At 38.7% G+C, this 15,781-nt stretch overlaps 1 protein-coding gene across 1 annotated transcript in view; it reads right to left on the reverse strand.

Moving 5' to 3' along the window:
- Positions 1 to 357: 357 nt before the first annotated feature.
- The window catches only part of PAX3 (paired box 3), a 71,391-nt gene continuing 55,967 nt past the window's right edge, over positions 358 to 15,781 (reverse strand). The window contains 4 exon segments of the mRNA XM_073628897.1: positions 358 to 2,271; positions 3,434 to 3,680; positions 13,842 to 14,056; positions 14,943 to 15,108. Of these exon segments, the coding sequence (XP_073484998.1) occupies positions 2,237 to 2,271; positions 3,434 to 3,680; positions 13,842 to 14,056; positions 14,943 to 15,108 (663 nt within the window). The 3' untranslated portion in view covers positions 358 to 2,236.

A 15,781-nucleotide genomic window follows, 5' to 3' on the forward strand; every position in this document is an offset into this window, starting at 1 on the left:
AGAATAAGTACAACAGAAAGACCTTTGGTATGGATTGCAAGCTTACATACTGTATTTTCCTGTATTACTGTATTATTACCTTCTGCATATATGTTACATGTGTTCAGACTTCCATTGTAGGGCATGAACAGATACGCATTGCAAGACATTTTGGGATAAGTCTCATTTTATGAAAAAAAATCCCTACTAGTCCTATTATATGTAATATTTCTCTTTTCTGATCCAATGCAAAGAATATGATGCATCTGTTGGTAACAATGGTAATAATCTCAAGCATCATAAAGTCAAGTTTATACACACACTGGACCACCATTCTTTATAACAGTTTATTATAAATAGTAAATATTTACTGCACTTTTTTTACATGAAACATATTTATTGCAGCATCTGTTGCCGGTAATACCAGCTACAACACAGATAAAATTTGACTTCTTCCATCACCTCTAAGACGAAAGTATAATCTCAGCGCTAAATCTATCCTATCTAAACCCCTAAATCATTACCCATCATTCTTGAAGGAATGTATTTTGCGCTCTACCTCGCTTTACCTGACAAAAAGAACAAAGAAATAAATAAAACTGTAACTCTTCAACCCCCTGCCAAAAGCTTTTCACTTTGGCTACAAGAAAATCCACTAATTCTTTTTATTGCATACCCATCTAGCAATAAAAGTGGTTCACAGGCATCTCCATTTGATCCTACATGTTGTTTGATTTAAGCATGCCCATCGCCTACATAGCATGGGCAGCAGTTTATATTGCTGACTTTTGGGGATGCAGCATAATAAAATTAAGTACTCCTCTGTAATAAAAATGGAGGGGCTAATGCATAAAAATGGAGCAAAGAAAAACATTGTGGTGTTTTTGTAACCAAACAGATTCAAAACTCATTGTTTTTAAATGAACAAGACTGAAGTTTGAATCTGATTGGTTACAATGGGAGACATTCTTACATTCTTTCCTCCATGTTTTTACACATCAGCACTGTTTGGCTAAAGTTGTTAAGCTATTCTCTATATTTCATATGATTAGCCATGTAACACAAAATCCCTGGTTCTGTAACTTATTTGGTGGCCTATGTAAAAATTGTCTTAAGCACTTGACTTTGCTTCAGAATGATTTCTTTCAACTCTGAAGCAACCTGTGGCTTGGCAAATACTGTTGAACTACTGGCATTCTTTATTCGGTTAGGGTTCAACAACAGCCATCAATCCACAACTGGGTATACATTCAGTATAGGTAAACAAAATACAGAAAAAATGGTGGAATGTCCTTTCACTGTGCTTAAGTGGCCTTTTCATCTAGAAAAGTGGCAAACGAAGTCCGGAAAGTTTTTTTTAAACGAAATATAGCTACAGGAAAATACTAATTCATTGACAGGGAAATTGAAGTGAGGTATGGTATTGCACGTTGATTGACAGCCAGGTAATTGATATCATTTAGTCCAAATTTGGTGCTGGATCATCCTATTTCTTTTTTTATTATTTAATTTATCATTCCAAAATGTATCTCAGAGTTCTTGGATGTAGGGTGTTAATTCTAGTTAAGTCTTTAAAACTTTTTATACTTTTTTCTATTTAGATCAAGCATAAATTTTAAGTGGCTAATTCCACTTCATAATAATTACATGAAAAATTGGAATGTTAACCACACAGTCAATTCAAGCCACAAAACAACAACACTTCTTCATGACTGGGCATCATGTGGCACAGAGTTTTATGTTTATTTCCTGTTCCGTGTCCATTTGTGTGGTCATTTGCAACATAAAAGTCTTCTTACCCTAACCCATCACTGTGATATTAAAAAGGGTAGAAAGTTTAAAAGAATTCCTCCCAACTTGCTCCACAAACTTTGTCATCATCAGAATTTTTGGCATTGGGTGGTTTGTATTCTATGATGGTGTACTGTACTGAGTAGTTCGCCTGGGACTTGAAAAAAGGTGTAACTTGTTAGCCAGAGTTGTGTGGATTCACAAACAGTTGGTGACTTCTACCCAAGATATGGATGCTCAATTTGTAAGGCCAGATGAGCCCTTTCAGCAGACACACAAGCTATCCATGTTTGCTCCGAACAGCAATCTGGATTGTGGTATTTCCTATCTTGCACTTCACTTTTAGAGAAGCAATAATTGTCTATTTGTTTATTTTGTAGTTGAGCTCCAGTTTGGGCTACAAATTGATGAGAATATCCATCCTGTTTAAACTTCCGGAGATAACACCATCAGAGGGACAGTCGTCCTATGCGATGTCTGGTTTCAAATAATGAAAGGCACCTGTGGAAAAGAGAGATGCTTAGATGATATCAAAACAGTTTAGTTCACAAGCCAACCTAAACCATAGCTTGACATTGTCATATGTAATACTGGTATATCAAAGAATTGGGCTAATATTTTTATTCCGGGGACAAGTTTGACAAACCCCTCAGAATCTGTGATCATATCCGTTAATGACTCTTGAACTGACTTGATTAAAGACATCTGTTTTTAATACAGGGCATGCCCGTGGTTATTGCATGTCGGGCAAAACCTTCTGTTTTACCTAATGGCGGTCAGGTCTCATGTCTCGGCACGTAATCACCTCAAGATGTCCTTGACATCACTTAAGCAAATAATTATGCAACAGATGTTTTTCAGAAAACAATCAACGAGTACCGGAGACAAAAGAGACTCAGTGAAAAAAGGGCGTCATCAGCCTTCTGTAGGAAGCCACAATGTTTCTTGTTTTGTGCTTTATCTGATAAAAAGTCAGCTCACTGCATGTGAACAGTGCCTGCTGCCTGAATGGGAATAGTTAAAAGTTAAGTTCAAGTTTTGGAGACAATCTACAACTTTTCACGTGCAATGCTGTAGATGACTATATGGTTAAATACAGAGTAAACCATTGCATGTACACTATATGTATGTGGACACCTGACCATCACACCAATATGGCATCCCATTCCAAAATCAAGGTCATTAATATGTCTACCTTCCCCTTCCTGGCAACTATAATAGGCTACATCCTGGGAAGGCTTTCCACGTAATGTTGGAGTGTGTGTGCCCATTCATCCAAAACAGCATTTTTGAAGTCAGATAGTCATGTTGAATTTGAAGATCTGGCTCACAATCAGTAATCTGAGAGATTAATTTATCCAAGAGGTGTTCAGTAAGGTTGTGTTCAGGGCCCTTTGCAGGCCACTTGGCAAACCAAACTGTTCAAACAATGTCTTTATGGAGTTTGCTTTGTGTACAGAGGCACAATAATGCTGAAGCAGTAAGGGCCACTCTTAAAACTGTTGCCACAGGGCTGGGAGCCCACAATTATCCAAAGTGTCTTTGTATGATATAATAGTAACTGTATCCTTCATTGGAGACACCTAAACTTAGTAATTTGGAGGGTTATCATCATACCTTTGACCATATAGTGTACTACCAATAATGTATTAGGTATACTCACTCTGTCCATATTGGCCATACTGATATCCCGTTACAGGCTCCATGCTATATCCCGATGTGCTGTAGGTTGGCGGACAGTATGATTGTGATGTTGATAGGCTATCCAAACTCTTCATGTGCTCTAGTCTCTGGCTACAACTTGCTGATACAGCAGTGGTGGGCTCAAGACCCCCAGTTAGTGGAGATAAGGCATAGTCAGTTTGTGGCTGATGAGGCACTCCACCATGGTTAGTCAGAAGACCCATTACCTAAAGGATAAAAAAATATGGTCAATGCTACACGTTTATGACTGGGATTGCTTGCCTGTATAATATATAAACAAAGCCTGTTAAGACTCAACTCCAATACTCATTTCAAGCTGAGAAACCCATCAATAAAGGTGTGCTGGGTAAAATTAGTGTGGCATGATTACTTAAATTGAAAGGAAACAAAATAAGTGTAGCGCTAAAACAATCTTAAATGTCCAACATAAAGACAATATAATCCAGGAGTTGATGAAACCTCTAGATGCAAATTAGAGGAAAGTCCTCCATGTTTATATGGCTCCTAATAGCTGGTGGTCCATAGAAAGTATGTGACTTCATGTGAAGAACAAATCAATAGGTGTATAACATCTGAAGTGAAGACAGACAAAGCACACCACCACCGACAATGAGGAGGCTTACTGGATCTAATGGACCCAAAGAGACATACGCCCAGTTGGGTCAAAGCAGGCTTGGGTGGTAAGTGGCTATAGGTGATCCAGAAGTCCTGGGATGAACCGTGGACAGGTGTGTCCCTTGAACCAGAATGGCTCTTTTCTGCTGATTCTTGGGAACTCGGCACCTGATGGGGACCAGTTGGTCGACTGGCCTCTGTTAACGTCAATTCAGACGGAGGTCTGTGTTTAACTGTGTGTTATGAGACTCCCCCGTATGGTAGCGGTCACCAGTAGTCTGGTTCCTTCACAGGATATTGACCTCCCGGCTACCTGCAGATGCTACAGTGTGTAGGAGAACTTCAGATCTAGATCTAATTTTCAGACTAGAGCCTCCTTGAATTTGACAGGTGTGGTCTCAGGAGAATTTCGTTCACAAATTGGTCCTTCGAGCCGGGAACTCAATATCCTGTGAAGGAACCAGACTACTGGTGACCGCTACCATACGGGGGAGTCTCATAACACACAGTTAAACACACACCTCCGTCTGAATTGACGTTAATAGAGGCCGGTCAACCAACTGGTCCCCATCAGGTGACGAGTTCCCAAGAATCAGCAGAAAAGACCCCTTCTGGTTCAAGGGACACACCTGTCCACGGTTCATCCCAGGACTTCTGGATCACCTATAGCCACTTACCACCCAAGCCTGCTTTGACCCAACTGGGCGTATGTCTCTTTGGGTCCATTAGATCCGGTAAGCCTCCTCATTGTCGGTGGTGGTGTGCTTTGTCTGTCTTCACTTCAGATGTTATACACCTATTGATTTGTTCTTCACATGAAGTCACATAATTGCTATGGACCACCAGCTATTAGGAGCCATATAAACATGGGGGACTTTCCTCTAATTTGCATCTAGAGGTTTCATCAACTCCTGGATTATATTGTCTTTATGTTGGACATTTAAGATTGTTTTAGCGCTACACTTATTTTGTTTCCTCTCTATTTGCACATATCCTGTTGGCCGTGTTAGCTGCTTATTTGTGTTTTTTTAGGGCAGCGCAGAATTACTTGATATATTCTTCTCTTTATGATTACTTAAATTCACTATTGAATTAATTGTAATTTGCTGTATTTATAAAGTCTCCAGTGTTCAAGTTGAGTGATTATTTTGATGTCAGATAACATATTAATAATGCATTGTCTGACATTCACAAAGGGGTTAATAAAATGTCAAAGACAATTCAATAATTTATTATTTTAACATAAAATGTCTACCAAAGGTTAATAATTATGTTTGTAATGCTGTATCAGGGCATTTGTGCTGCTGCACTTACTCTCTTTAGGTAATACCCTTTTACAGAATAAGATGCCAGCCATAGCATATTTTTCTTGCATAACTTGATGCTAGATTCTCTCTAGAAAAAAACATTGCACTGACTTTACACTGACTCAAGTGCACTGAGTAGCATTCAAAATATTACATAATTAACTTGAAATGCTAGAATGTTTTTTCAGAAGGTTAGAGGTTGTCATTCCATGTATGTGGTACCACTGCATGAATTGGAATGTAATGCCTTGCAAAGCTACCTGTATTGAATTAGCATCTATTGTAATTTTATTTCTCAGTTTATGACTGTTTAGAAGCTAAAGGAGTGGTAGCCTGAGGCTAGATGACCTCTGTATTCTTTCTATTTTTTCCTGAGCATCTTGACCTTTTCACCTGAATGGAGAACTAAGGGAAGGGCACGGTCACCTTGGTTTAATCCACTAGTGAGTATTTAGTTAACTTTGTTTCCTGTTCCAGACAGGCTCTTGTTTCCAATGTGAAAGACTGAACATCAGTGTTTGTAGAGGCAAACCTCTGTGAAATGCTCTCACACACTTAAAAGATATCTATTAGGCTTTGGATTGACAGTATCCGTAACCAGGTTGGGCACTGTAATGGATATGTTTTTCTGAGGACATCCATAATGTAATAAGGATCTATAGCACACTATGAACTATTCCAACCCATAGTTTGTGCTTCTTAATCTTCCATTGCTTCATCATCCTTGCTCCTTCTAACTTGAATTCACTGTCACCTTGTAACTAATCTTTGGTACTATCCACCAACTTTTTTTCCTCTCTCCAACTGCAGATTTTTTTTTTCTCATTTGTGTGCTGCATTCTCCAAAATATAAATTCCATTTGGTAAAGTAAAACCCTCCTGGCAGGTGGGAAGAACAAGAAATTTAAAAATAAAGATCTTTCAACTAGTGTTCTAAAGGACTAAAGTATAAGGTCATTCAGGCTGCCGTTGCCTTCCCCAAACTGAAATATCTGATTTTGATAGACACACCCTTTAAAAACCATACTTTAATGGAACATTTAGCCCCAGGGTAGGGGGAATATAGATGAATATAATTGGTTGCTAAGGACAACAGAGATTCTACATTTTTCTCTTTAGGTTCCCTTTGGGCTCAGATTTAGTAAGATGTGAAGTGCATTAAATAGGGGAAATATAGACCTATTTAAAGCAGAACTTCACTCTCTCAATCAGCATTGACTATTTTTAATTCTTATGTGGCTAGCATTAGCAAATAGATAGGAACGCATATCATATTTACTTGTTTTTAGCTTTTTTTTTACATTTCTTCAGTTACTTCCTTTACAGGGGTTTCCAGGCCTAGGCAATTAATACCATACATCCCAGAAGTCTTCAGGAGGGGTTTTCACAGCTAAGCACACACTCTTGCCTACATACCAGCTCAGGGCAGATGGATTTCGGGAAGTAAACGCTAAATGAGTCATGTGCCCTTACTCAAGATGGCCACAACCAGAAATGCTAGGATGTGTTTATCAAAGTGATTTCTCAACAAAATAAAGCATGGCGACATGGATGGGTGAGTTTGCTTTGAATAATAAAAATTAATGAACTAATGCTTTTAGTTTGTGGTGATCAGATGCAGTGTAGTTCTGCTTTAATAATAGAAATGTACACAGCAAAGTGTAGTAGCCCAGAGTAAACAGTCATATTTCAATTATTGCGGTCAGAAGACTGAAATATTAATATTAATATTAATTTGTTGCTTTGGTTTACTATACTTTGCAAAATTCCTAACAGTGACATTTTCCTGTAAAAAATATTTTCGTTACTAAAAAGGGTTAACGTTAACTTGATGTGTTCAGTTCATATTGACCCTAACACATGTGTAGCGTGTAATTTACGGAAGCTTTCACCACAGGAAGCTGGACATGTTGTCCTGAAGATGTCCTGAGCATTGCTCTATTGTAATGTGAAACAGATGGGGGCCAGATCTCTCAGTTCTAAGAAAAATGGTGCCACCTGCTCTGCGCTATTACTGTTGAGTGGAATGGCTGTGAATTCCTTAGCCATGTTCACACGGGCATGAATCAAACTATGGCAGATTCTATCCCCCATACTTTTATATGAACATCTCCATCATGTGGGTTTAATCAGGCTTATGTCTTCATGGGATTTCTCCAACAAAGACCACTTATTGTAAAATGAAATCCTTCTACAAGCACATCATGTATGTAGGCAATTCCATCATCATGTCTGTAATAGTTCTTCTTTTGTATATACATTGGGGCTGATTAACTAAATTAGATACTGTTCAGTGAACATTCCCTTTGCTAAGTGAATAATCTGTACTTATAAATTGATCAGTAATTGGACCATTCCAGGCTTGTACTTATAAAAGCAGGTCAAACAGTAGTGATTCTGTGCGAAGTCTAAACATATATCAGATTTTTGCTGATCAATGAGAGACTTCATGATCAGTTTCTGTGCACTACCACACTATGTACACTGGTCCTCATCTTAACAATTTAGTGGTGTTTGACCATGTAGGACAGAGTTGTAGAGATAGGTACAGATATTATGTAAATGTGGTCCACAGAAGAATATATTGTAGGACGGTTTTCAGCAGATGGCGTTTTCATAGCATTTTTCTAGCCCCATTACCAGAGCAAGAATTGCCATGCCTATTATGTCCTATGCATATTTACAAGATCCTACATAGATGTGTCTATGACTGATCTTAATGCATGTCACTGCATCTTCTGTCTTTTCTAACCAATCATAGGCAAGAAACATAAACAGCTTAATAGATCAATTGACGTGCATGTCTGAACAGCTTTTAACTGCCCAAAAAAATTAAATCTGCTCAGCCAAATTTTTAATCCAGACACCCCTGCCAGATACTACACAAGGTCAAAATAATTTATTTGTTTCTATTGCAGTCAGAGAGAATATGTATGGTAAAGACCATAATTGGATAATGAAGAGACAGAAGCTCACTGCTGAGGTCATCTGAGTGCTCTCTTCTCCAATTAACAATGCAAGGTTAGTTCAGCGATCTCCCCCACTGAGCTGTTGTGTTCTGACAGGGGGATGGCCCCCTCGCCAGAACACTCCAATCAGCGCTCTCTGCCATTAGCTGAAAGCGCTGATCCGGAGTCAGACGGCTGCTGGTTTTCCAGCATGCTCGTCCGACAGAAGGCGATCAAACGGCCGGCTTCTGTCAGACAGACCGACATACACACTGGCCAAATGTCGGAGGTTTTTTTTTTTAAACCGGCCGTTATCTCCCGACATTTGGCCCATGTGTATTCAGCTTAAAAATACATTAAAGTTTTATTTTTAATGAATATGAAACTTGGATAAATGAAGGTCTTTTATAGCTGCCTAATCTTATATGCTAAGAAAACAACATTTTGAATAAGACACAAAGGTTTTTCTCCAGAGATTATACAGAGCTCTAAAGGTGACTCTTGGGCTATATGTCCAACAATCCACTAATTTCTGTGACCAGATTAAGGTTTTATGTACACCCTGCCTACATTTATCATGGCTATGGGAATACACAAAAGGTGGTAAGATTGCGCCTTGATTTTGCAACCTTTTTGTGTCTTCCTGTGGCCAGCGTTCAATGCGTTCCTATCCTGAACGCAATTCTTCTGCGTTACAGAGAGGGTGGTTGAATCTCACCTAACCGCAGCAGCTCCTAAACTCTGGTTAAAGCCTATGTGTACATTGACACATAGGCTTTTATGGAATTGAGTTTAGGAGCTTTGGCAAACAAAATGCCAGGAGCTCCTAAACTCAAGTTTAGGAACTGCTAGTGTACATGAAGCCCAAGAAGGGTACCACCTCTATAAGAAAATATTAACTGTTCACTCTAACATTGTCACTAATGACAACTTTTATCAATATTGGTTGGATGTTAACTTTGCCAGATCAAGGGAAATGCTATCTGAAATGGTAATCCCTTTTTTTTTTAAAAAAGGAGCAAAATGATTAGTTATAAAGGGGAATTGTAAACTTTTGCATTTGTTTCAATACATGCACACATTTATCCAGTTAATGCAACTAAATACATTAATGAATCGTGATTGCTTGGATTCCAACATTGTGTGATCTGCAATCTGCTGATCAGAGAGATTCAAAAAAATAATTACAAACATACCATTCGCAGGGCAGCAGGGTGCTATTTTTAATACCAGTGATTTGATGGTAGTGACTGCCATTTTTCCAATTGACCAGTTTGAGCACTCTTTGTGTTTTTTAATAGTGACTTAGAAAATTGTAATAAAAACAGAAATTGCAAAGTTCAGTGTTCTAATGTCAATCTAGTTGTTATCAGTGCTGTGTTTGCTTCAGTGTGCATACTTTTCTTGTTTATATATGGAGAAATCTAGTGACACACTCAGAACTTCCCAATCCTTCAAACTTCACAGCCTACTAAACATCCCAGATGCTGATGAGTAAACCAGAGGGAACGCTACATCACTTTAATGGTCCTTGCAGGTGGTTCCATTTTATTTCATTGTGAAAATATGAGCTTTCCCAATCCCTGCCTGTCAGACATATTTAAAAAATTTGAATAAAAAAGAAAAACGACATAATCTTTCCTATGAAAGTGTGTTCAAACTCATGTGAGAATTTTGTGGTAGAAATCAACAGAGGTAATTTAAACAATTGAATCTCCAGCGTGTGCCCCTTTTACAAAAATAATCATCTTAGGTATTTAGTTATAGGAATTTAAGCATTTATACTGACATTCTGTTTTAATACCCGTTAGCTCTGGTCTATAGCACACACCTTAAATAGCCAGTGGATACAAAGTGCAAGTTTTTCCACCCAAATTTCTTTTAATTACAATACATATAATGTATATTTGTAAATATATATATATATATATATATATATATATATATATATACACACACAATATATATAAAAAACACATGTATACAACTCCTTGTTTCACACAAAATAACGTATACCACACTGGAATAATATAAGCTGTGTAACGTAACAGCCATATAGAATCTGGGCACATACATATGAACACAAGATTGCCAATGTTTTGCATGTCTAATGTTGGCATGTTCTAGTTTTGACACCTGTTTATTCTGAGAAGAGACAATGAAAATCACTTGAAAATGTTCAACATTATTTTCTGCAACGGAGATCAGTTGGTTGTATATGTCCGATTCCATCTGCTGTTGTCCACAGACATGCAGATATCCTTGGATCATCTTATATTTACAATTTACAATTACCTTGAAGGATTGGTGAAAGGTTGGCCATAGTGACCTTCAATAGAATTAATAATATGAAATTATTTGTTGGTACCAAAACATCTCTCAACCTATACAAAGCTTTAATTTGAGTAGTTATAATGTGTTCTAAACTGTGGTCGACAGCTTGAAAAAATGTGTAAATTTGTAAATTATGTTCACATTTGTCATGTTTGTTTGGCATAAGCCAGCATTTATTTTAGGCTTATTGGTCATTTAAGTATCAAAGGATAAACATGTTATAATAATATATTTGGTTATTTCTAAAGAAATTTGTACAGAACCATAGATAGGTTCGACCAATCCGATTAATTAGTAGCTGACCCTTGATTTCTATAGCCATGTTTTATGTCATTCCCCTGCATCAGGGAAGCAGGCTGTGCAATCTTAAGGCCATTCACTTCTACTGTATCTTAAAGGCTGGAAAGTTTGGGCTTTCTGCAAATACCCAATAGAAAAAGCGGAAACTTAATTACACTTACTGCTAGAAAAGGAAGGTTTTATGAGTTTTTTGCCTGTAGGCAGTAATGTTTATTCCATTGCATTTTACTATGCAACCTTTTAACTCCAGAGTCTTTGAACTTTATATTTTCACAGATTTATCACTGTCTAGCAGAGAGCTGCTGAAGCCGTCTCAAGACTCTAACCTCACGTAGACTAGAGGGAAGAGATATAAGTCGTTATTTTTGCTCCCCTTTGTGCCATTAAAATCTCATTTTCTGCCTATTAAGATGCCCTCTCAGTGCTAGAACCAGGCTGATGAGTGTGTAATTGGGTATAATTGTCTTTTCACTTTTCATTTATGTCATTCTCAATATCCTTCTGTTTCCTCTCACTGCCGAGAGGAAGAAGTGTTCGGGGAGGATTCATAGCTGTGAAGCTGCCCCCACTTAGCCCCACAAAGAGGCCTGATTTTAATTATAGATTGCACGCCGTTCAGTGAAACTATTAGACACCTGAATATTAGTCCCTCTGATATAATAAAAAACCCTGTGTTTAGACACACATTAACAATGTCAAGCCAACCTCAGGCAGATGTGGACCGTAGTAAATTCAACCAACCTTTTGACACTCAATTACCAAGTCAATTTATTTCAGTGCAATTCCCAGATACAACAACCCAACTCCTCTGAATGAAAATTAACAGCCTAATTATTGCTCATATAGTTCCAAGGCATAAATATTCCTCTGGTTTGTAAATTTGAATGTGTTTTAACAGACCACCAAGTCTAAAAGCCAAGTGCCTTTAATAAAAAACATCCAGTAGCATTCACAAATATGTTCCCTAAAAATACTGCTTACATTATCAGAACATCATACATTTACATTTGTTGCATAGCTTAGCACAAGCTACGGTACCCTATCCTCATTTATTCAGACTTCTGGCATGCAGTAGTAGGATCCTTCCCTAAAGTTGTCCATCAACCACTAAACCATGGACCACTGATTGTCTGGACTTGGATGTAACTGGACTTGTCATGCAATAAAGACATGCTATATTGTTCAGAATATAATTCCTATTGCAAACAGAATTGTCATAGCCTGCCACATTAGTGACTATATTGAGAAACTTTTAGTAAATTTGAGCACACTTTATTAACCACTTCCCGCCCAGCCTATAGCAAAATGAAGGCCGGGCAGTGGTTCAGTTATATAGACTGTACGTCATATGACATCTTTAAGCGTAACTGACGGCACACGCCCGTGGTGGCACGCAGAGCAGCGATCGGTGGTGCGGCATGTCAGTTTGAGACACCACAACACCGATCTCGGTAAAGAGCCACTTATGGAGGCTTTTTACCACGTGATCAGCCGTGTCCACGGCTGATCACAGTGTAAACAGGAAGAGCCGTTTATCAGCTTTTCCTCACTCACGTCTGACAGACACGAGTAGAGGAGAGACGATCGGTGGCTCTCCTGACAGAGGGGTCTGCGCCGATTGTTTATCAGTGCAGCCCTTCCGCAGATGCCCACACTGGACTACCAGGGATACTGCCAGAACCACCAGGGATGGCCAGCACACATGGATGACCATGGCCACCAGGAATGCCACACAGTGCCCTAACTGATTCCAATCAGTGCCCAGAAATGGTGCCAGTCAGTGCCCACTACAAATGCCTGCCAGATGTCTCCTCATCAGTGATGCCCAGCAGTGCCACCCACCAGTGTCCATCAGTGGCACCCATCAGTGGCATGTCCATCAGTGCCCATCTGTGCCCATCAGTGCCCACCTATCAGTGCCCATCCATGCCACCTATCAGTGTCACCCATTAGTACCCATCAGTGCAGTCTTTCAGTGCCCATCAGTGCCGCCTATGAGTGCCCATCAGTGCTGCATACCAGTGCCACCTATCAGTGCTCATCAGTGCTGCCTATCAGTGCCCATCAGTGCCGCCTATCAGTGCCCATCATCAGTACCCATCAGTGCCACCTCATCAGTGCCACCTCATTGGTGCCTCATCAGTGCTCATCAGTGAAGGAGAAAACTTTCTTATTTATTTGTTACACAAAAAATAAAAACCCCTGCAGTGATCAAATAATACCAAAAGAAAGCTCTATTTGTGGGAACAAAATGATAAAAAATTTGTTTGGGTACAGTGTAGCATGACCACGCAATTGTCATTCAAAATGCGACAGCGCTGAAAGCTAAAAATTGGCCTGGGCAGGAAGGGGTGAAAGTGCCTTGTATTGAAGTGGTTAATGCATGAGACGTGTAATGACTGTACTTCCCACGCTGCTCTGTGCCTTAATGAATAAATTAGAAACAAACAGTAACTCATAGAAGCTGAGAAGGTCACTATAGACGTTCAACTGAATTTGCTTTCACGCTGTGTTGTAAACAAATAATGTTTTTTTCACATTTGTTATTTTTCATGTTGCAATTTGTGCCATACGGCTAATTCAGACTGTTTGCCTCATGGCTACTGTCATGTTTCTAAAAAGGTCTATATTATTTGGGGGAAAGAAAAACACTTGAAAGACAGTCTATCAGCCTCTGCGTTTGAAGTAGTCAGTGAGGGGGTGGAGGAGGAAAAAGGGTAAGGAAATTTGCAAAACAAAATCATGTGGCTCATATAAAGAGCTCTTTATGGTTCGAATTTGGCAATTTCTTCCTTTCTTGCCTCAGGTGCTCTGCCTGCTTGGTTCTGGCATTCAGTTAAAAAAATGAAAACAGTCCACTGACCTGAGGTGAAAGGCCATTGCCAATGGTGGGGTTCATAGGGTTGGAAGGCCCGGATGAGGGTACAAAGCTGTCTGTGTAGCTGGAAAATCCATGGCGGCCGCTGGGCAGGCAGTAGGCCGAGCTGTTCTCATGGTTGGATGGAAGGCTGCTTTGGTGAACACTGCTCGGAGGGAGAGGCTGAGGCCTGTGGACCGTGCTGCTAGGATCAGAGACAGCTGAAAAATAAAAAAATATTCATTTTTAACCCATATAAAGAAGTTAGTGCATGAGCAAATGAGCTTATACTAAATGATACTTTCCTTACATCCTGTTCAATTGCAGAATAGATAACATTACCCTGAAAATGTTGTACCCCCGCACTCCTTCCACCCAATCATGTAACTTGACAGTACAACTTACACCTAGTAAGCACAGAATAATATCATGCCAATGAGACCCTCTTCCTGGTACAGGCCTACTCAGCCAAAGAGGAGGAGTGGCCATACACAGAAACAAAAAATGTTAATACTTGCCACAAGCTTCCTGACAGTCATATGATCAGTAAAAAAAAGTAGTCTTTGTTCACTATAACGGTTCTATGTTATATGGCCATTTTAGATACTCAGGGGTTGATTTACTAAAGGAGCAAAACATGAGATTTTTCCCTTAGCATAGTGAATGTGGTGACAATTCTCATTGCAAAGAATACTCAATCACATAAAGAGAAAATAAATAAATTGAAAGTATTTTGCTGGAACATGATTGGATGATGGAAGTCAGCAGACTTTTACCTCATTCATTATGCAAAGGAAAATTCCCTTGCACAGTAAAAATTCACATTGCTAAATGAACAGCCTGTTTGCCTTTAGTAGATCAACCCATGTAGTCCTTAGAAGTGTTAAAACTATTTTTTTTAAAGCTCTATAAAAATGCATTGTGCTATTATATATGAATTAGAATATGAAGTAACATAACGATATCATTATAAAAGGCATCATCAATTTCATAGGATACGTTTGGTCATTATTATTAATATTATTATCTGTTTTATTTGATACAGCTTGACACATTCAATTTGCTGCAACAGATAGATATGACAGATAGGATGGCTGCTAAATGTACCTTGCGGTATTGAAGTAGGCTGATACGATGTTTCCGATAACTGGTAGGTTGGCAAAGCTGGCATGGCTGTAGGTGGAAATGCCCCTGGGATCAGGTGGTTAAATGCCATTAGTTGATTGGCTCCTGCTTGCTTTCTCCACCTGGCACGGCGATTACTAAACCATACCTAAAAGGGAATAATTCAGAGCTGGTCAGTAAAAGTGAGAGAGCAGGCCAGTTATAGCCACAATCTGTCTACAACAGCATGCACTCAGGAACAAAGCTAACAAAAAAACTCATGTGAAAATATATCAGATATCAGTTATGTCCTCCATATATCTTCTGCCAGATAAACTTCAGATTTATGTTGTAAGAAACAAAGTGGAAAGAAATATAAAATATGTTTTATGGTCAGACATTATTGAAATTGAGCAATGAAAACCACTGGGAATACATCATTATCCGAAGTCTGTGTATGACATTTTTCAGAGGTAAAGGAAAGATGTAATAATGAAGTTAGAAGTAAGCGCCAACAGACTGAACATTTCTTACTGGGTATATGTACCGTACTGCACAGCAAATATATTTGTTTTTAAAGCTCATTAAACCTTTAGTATCTGTGATGGCATACTGGCCATCTAAAGATTATACAAACAGCTATGTAATACAAGGGCCTATCTGTTTGGATACAAATCATTGTGCTACAGGGTTTTCGTAATTTTATAGGAAATAATACAGAGATTGTACTATCACATTGAGCCTGATTTACCAAAGGAGGCAAGAATTGTCTCACAATAAAGTGTATGAATATTCACTTCAATTAACCAATCATGTGAAAAGCAAGTTTCTGTATACTTATT

This window comes from Aquarana catesbeiana, linkage group LG04 (genome assembly GCF_042186555.1).
Source record: "Aquarana catesbeiana isolate 2022-GZ linkage group LG04, ASM4218655v1, whole genome shotgun sequence".
NCBI classification, from domain to species: Eukaryota; Metazoa; Chordata; class Amphibia; order Anura; family Ranidae; genus Aquarana; species Aquarana catesbeiana.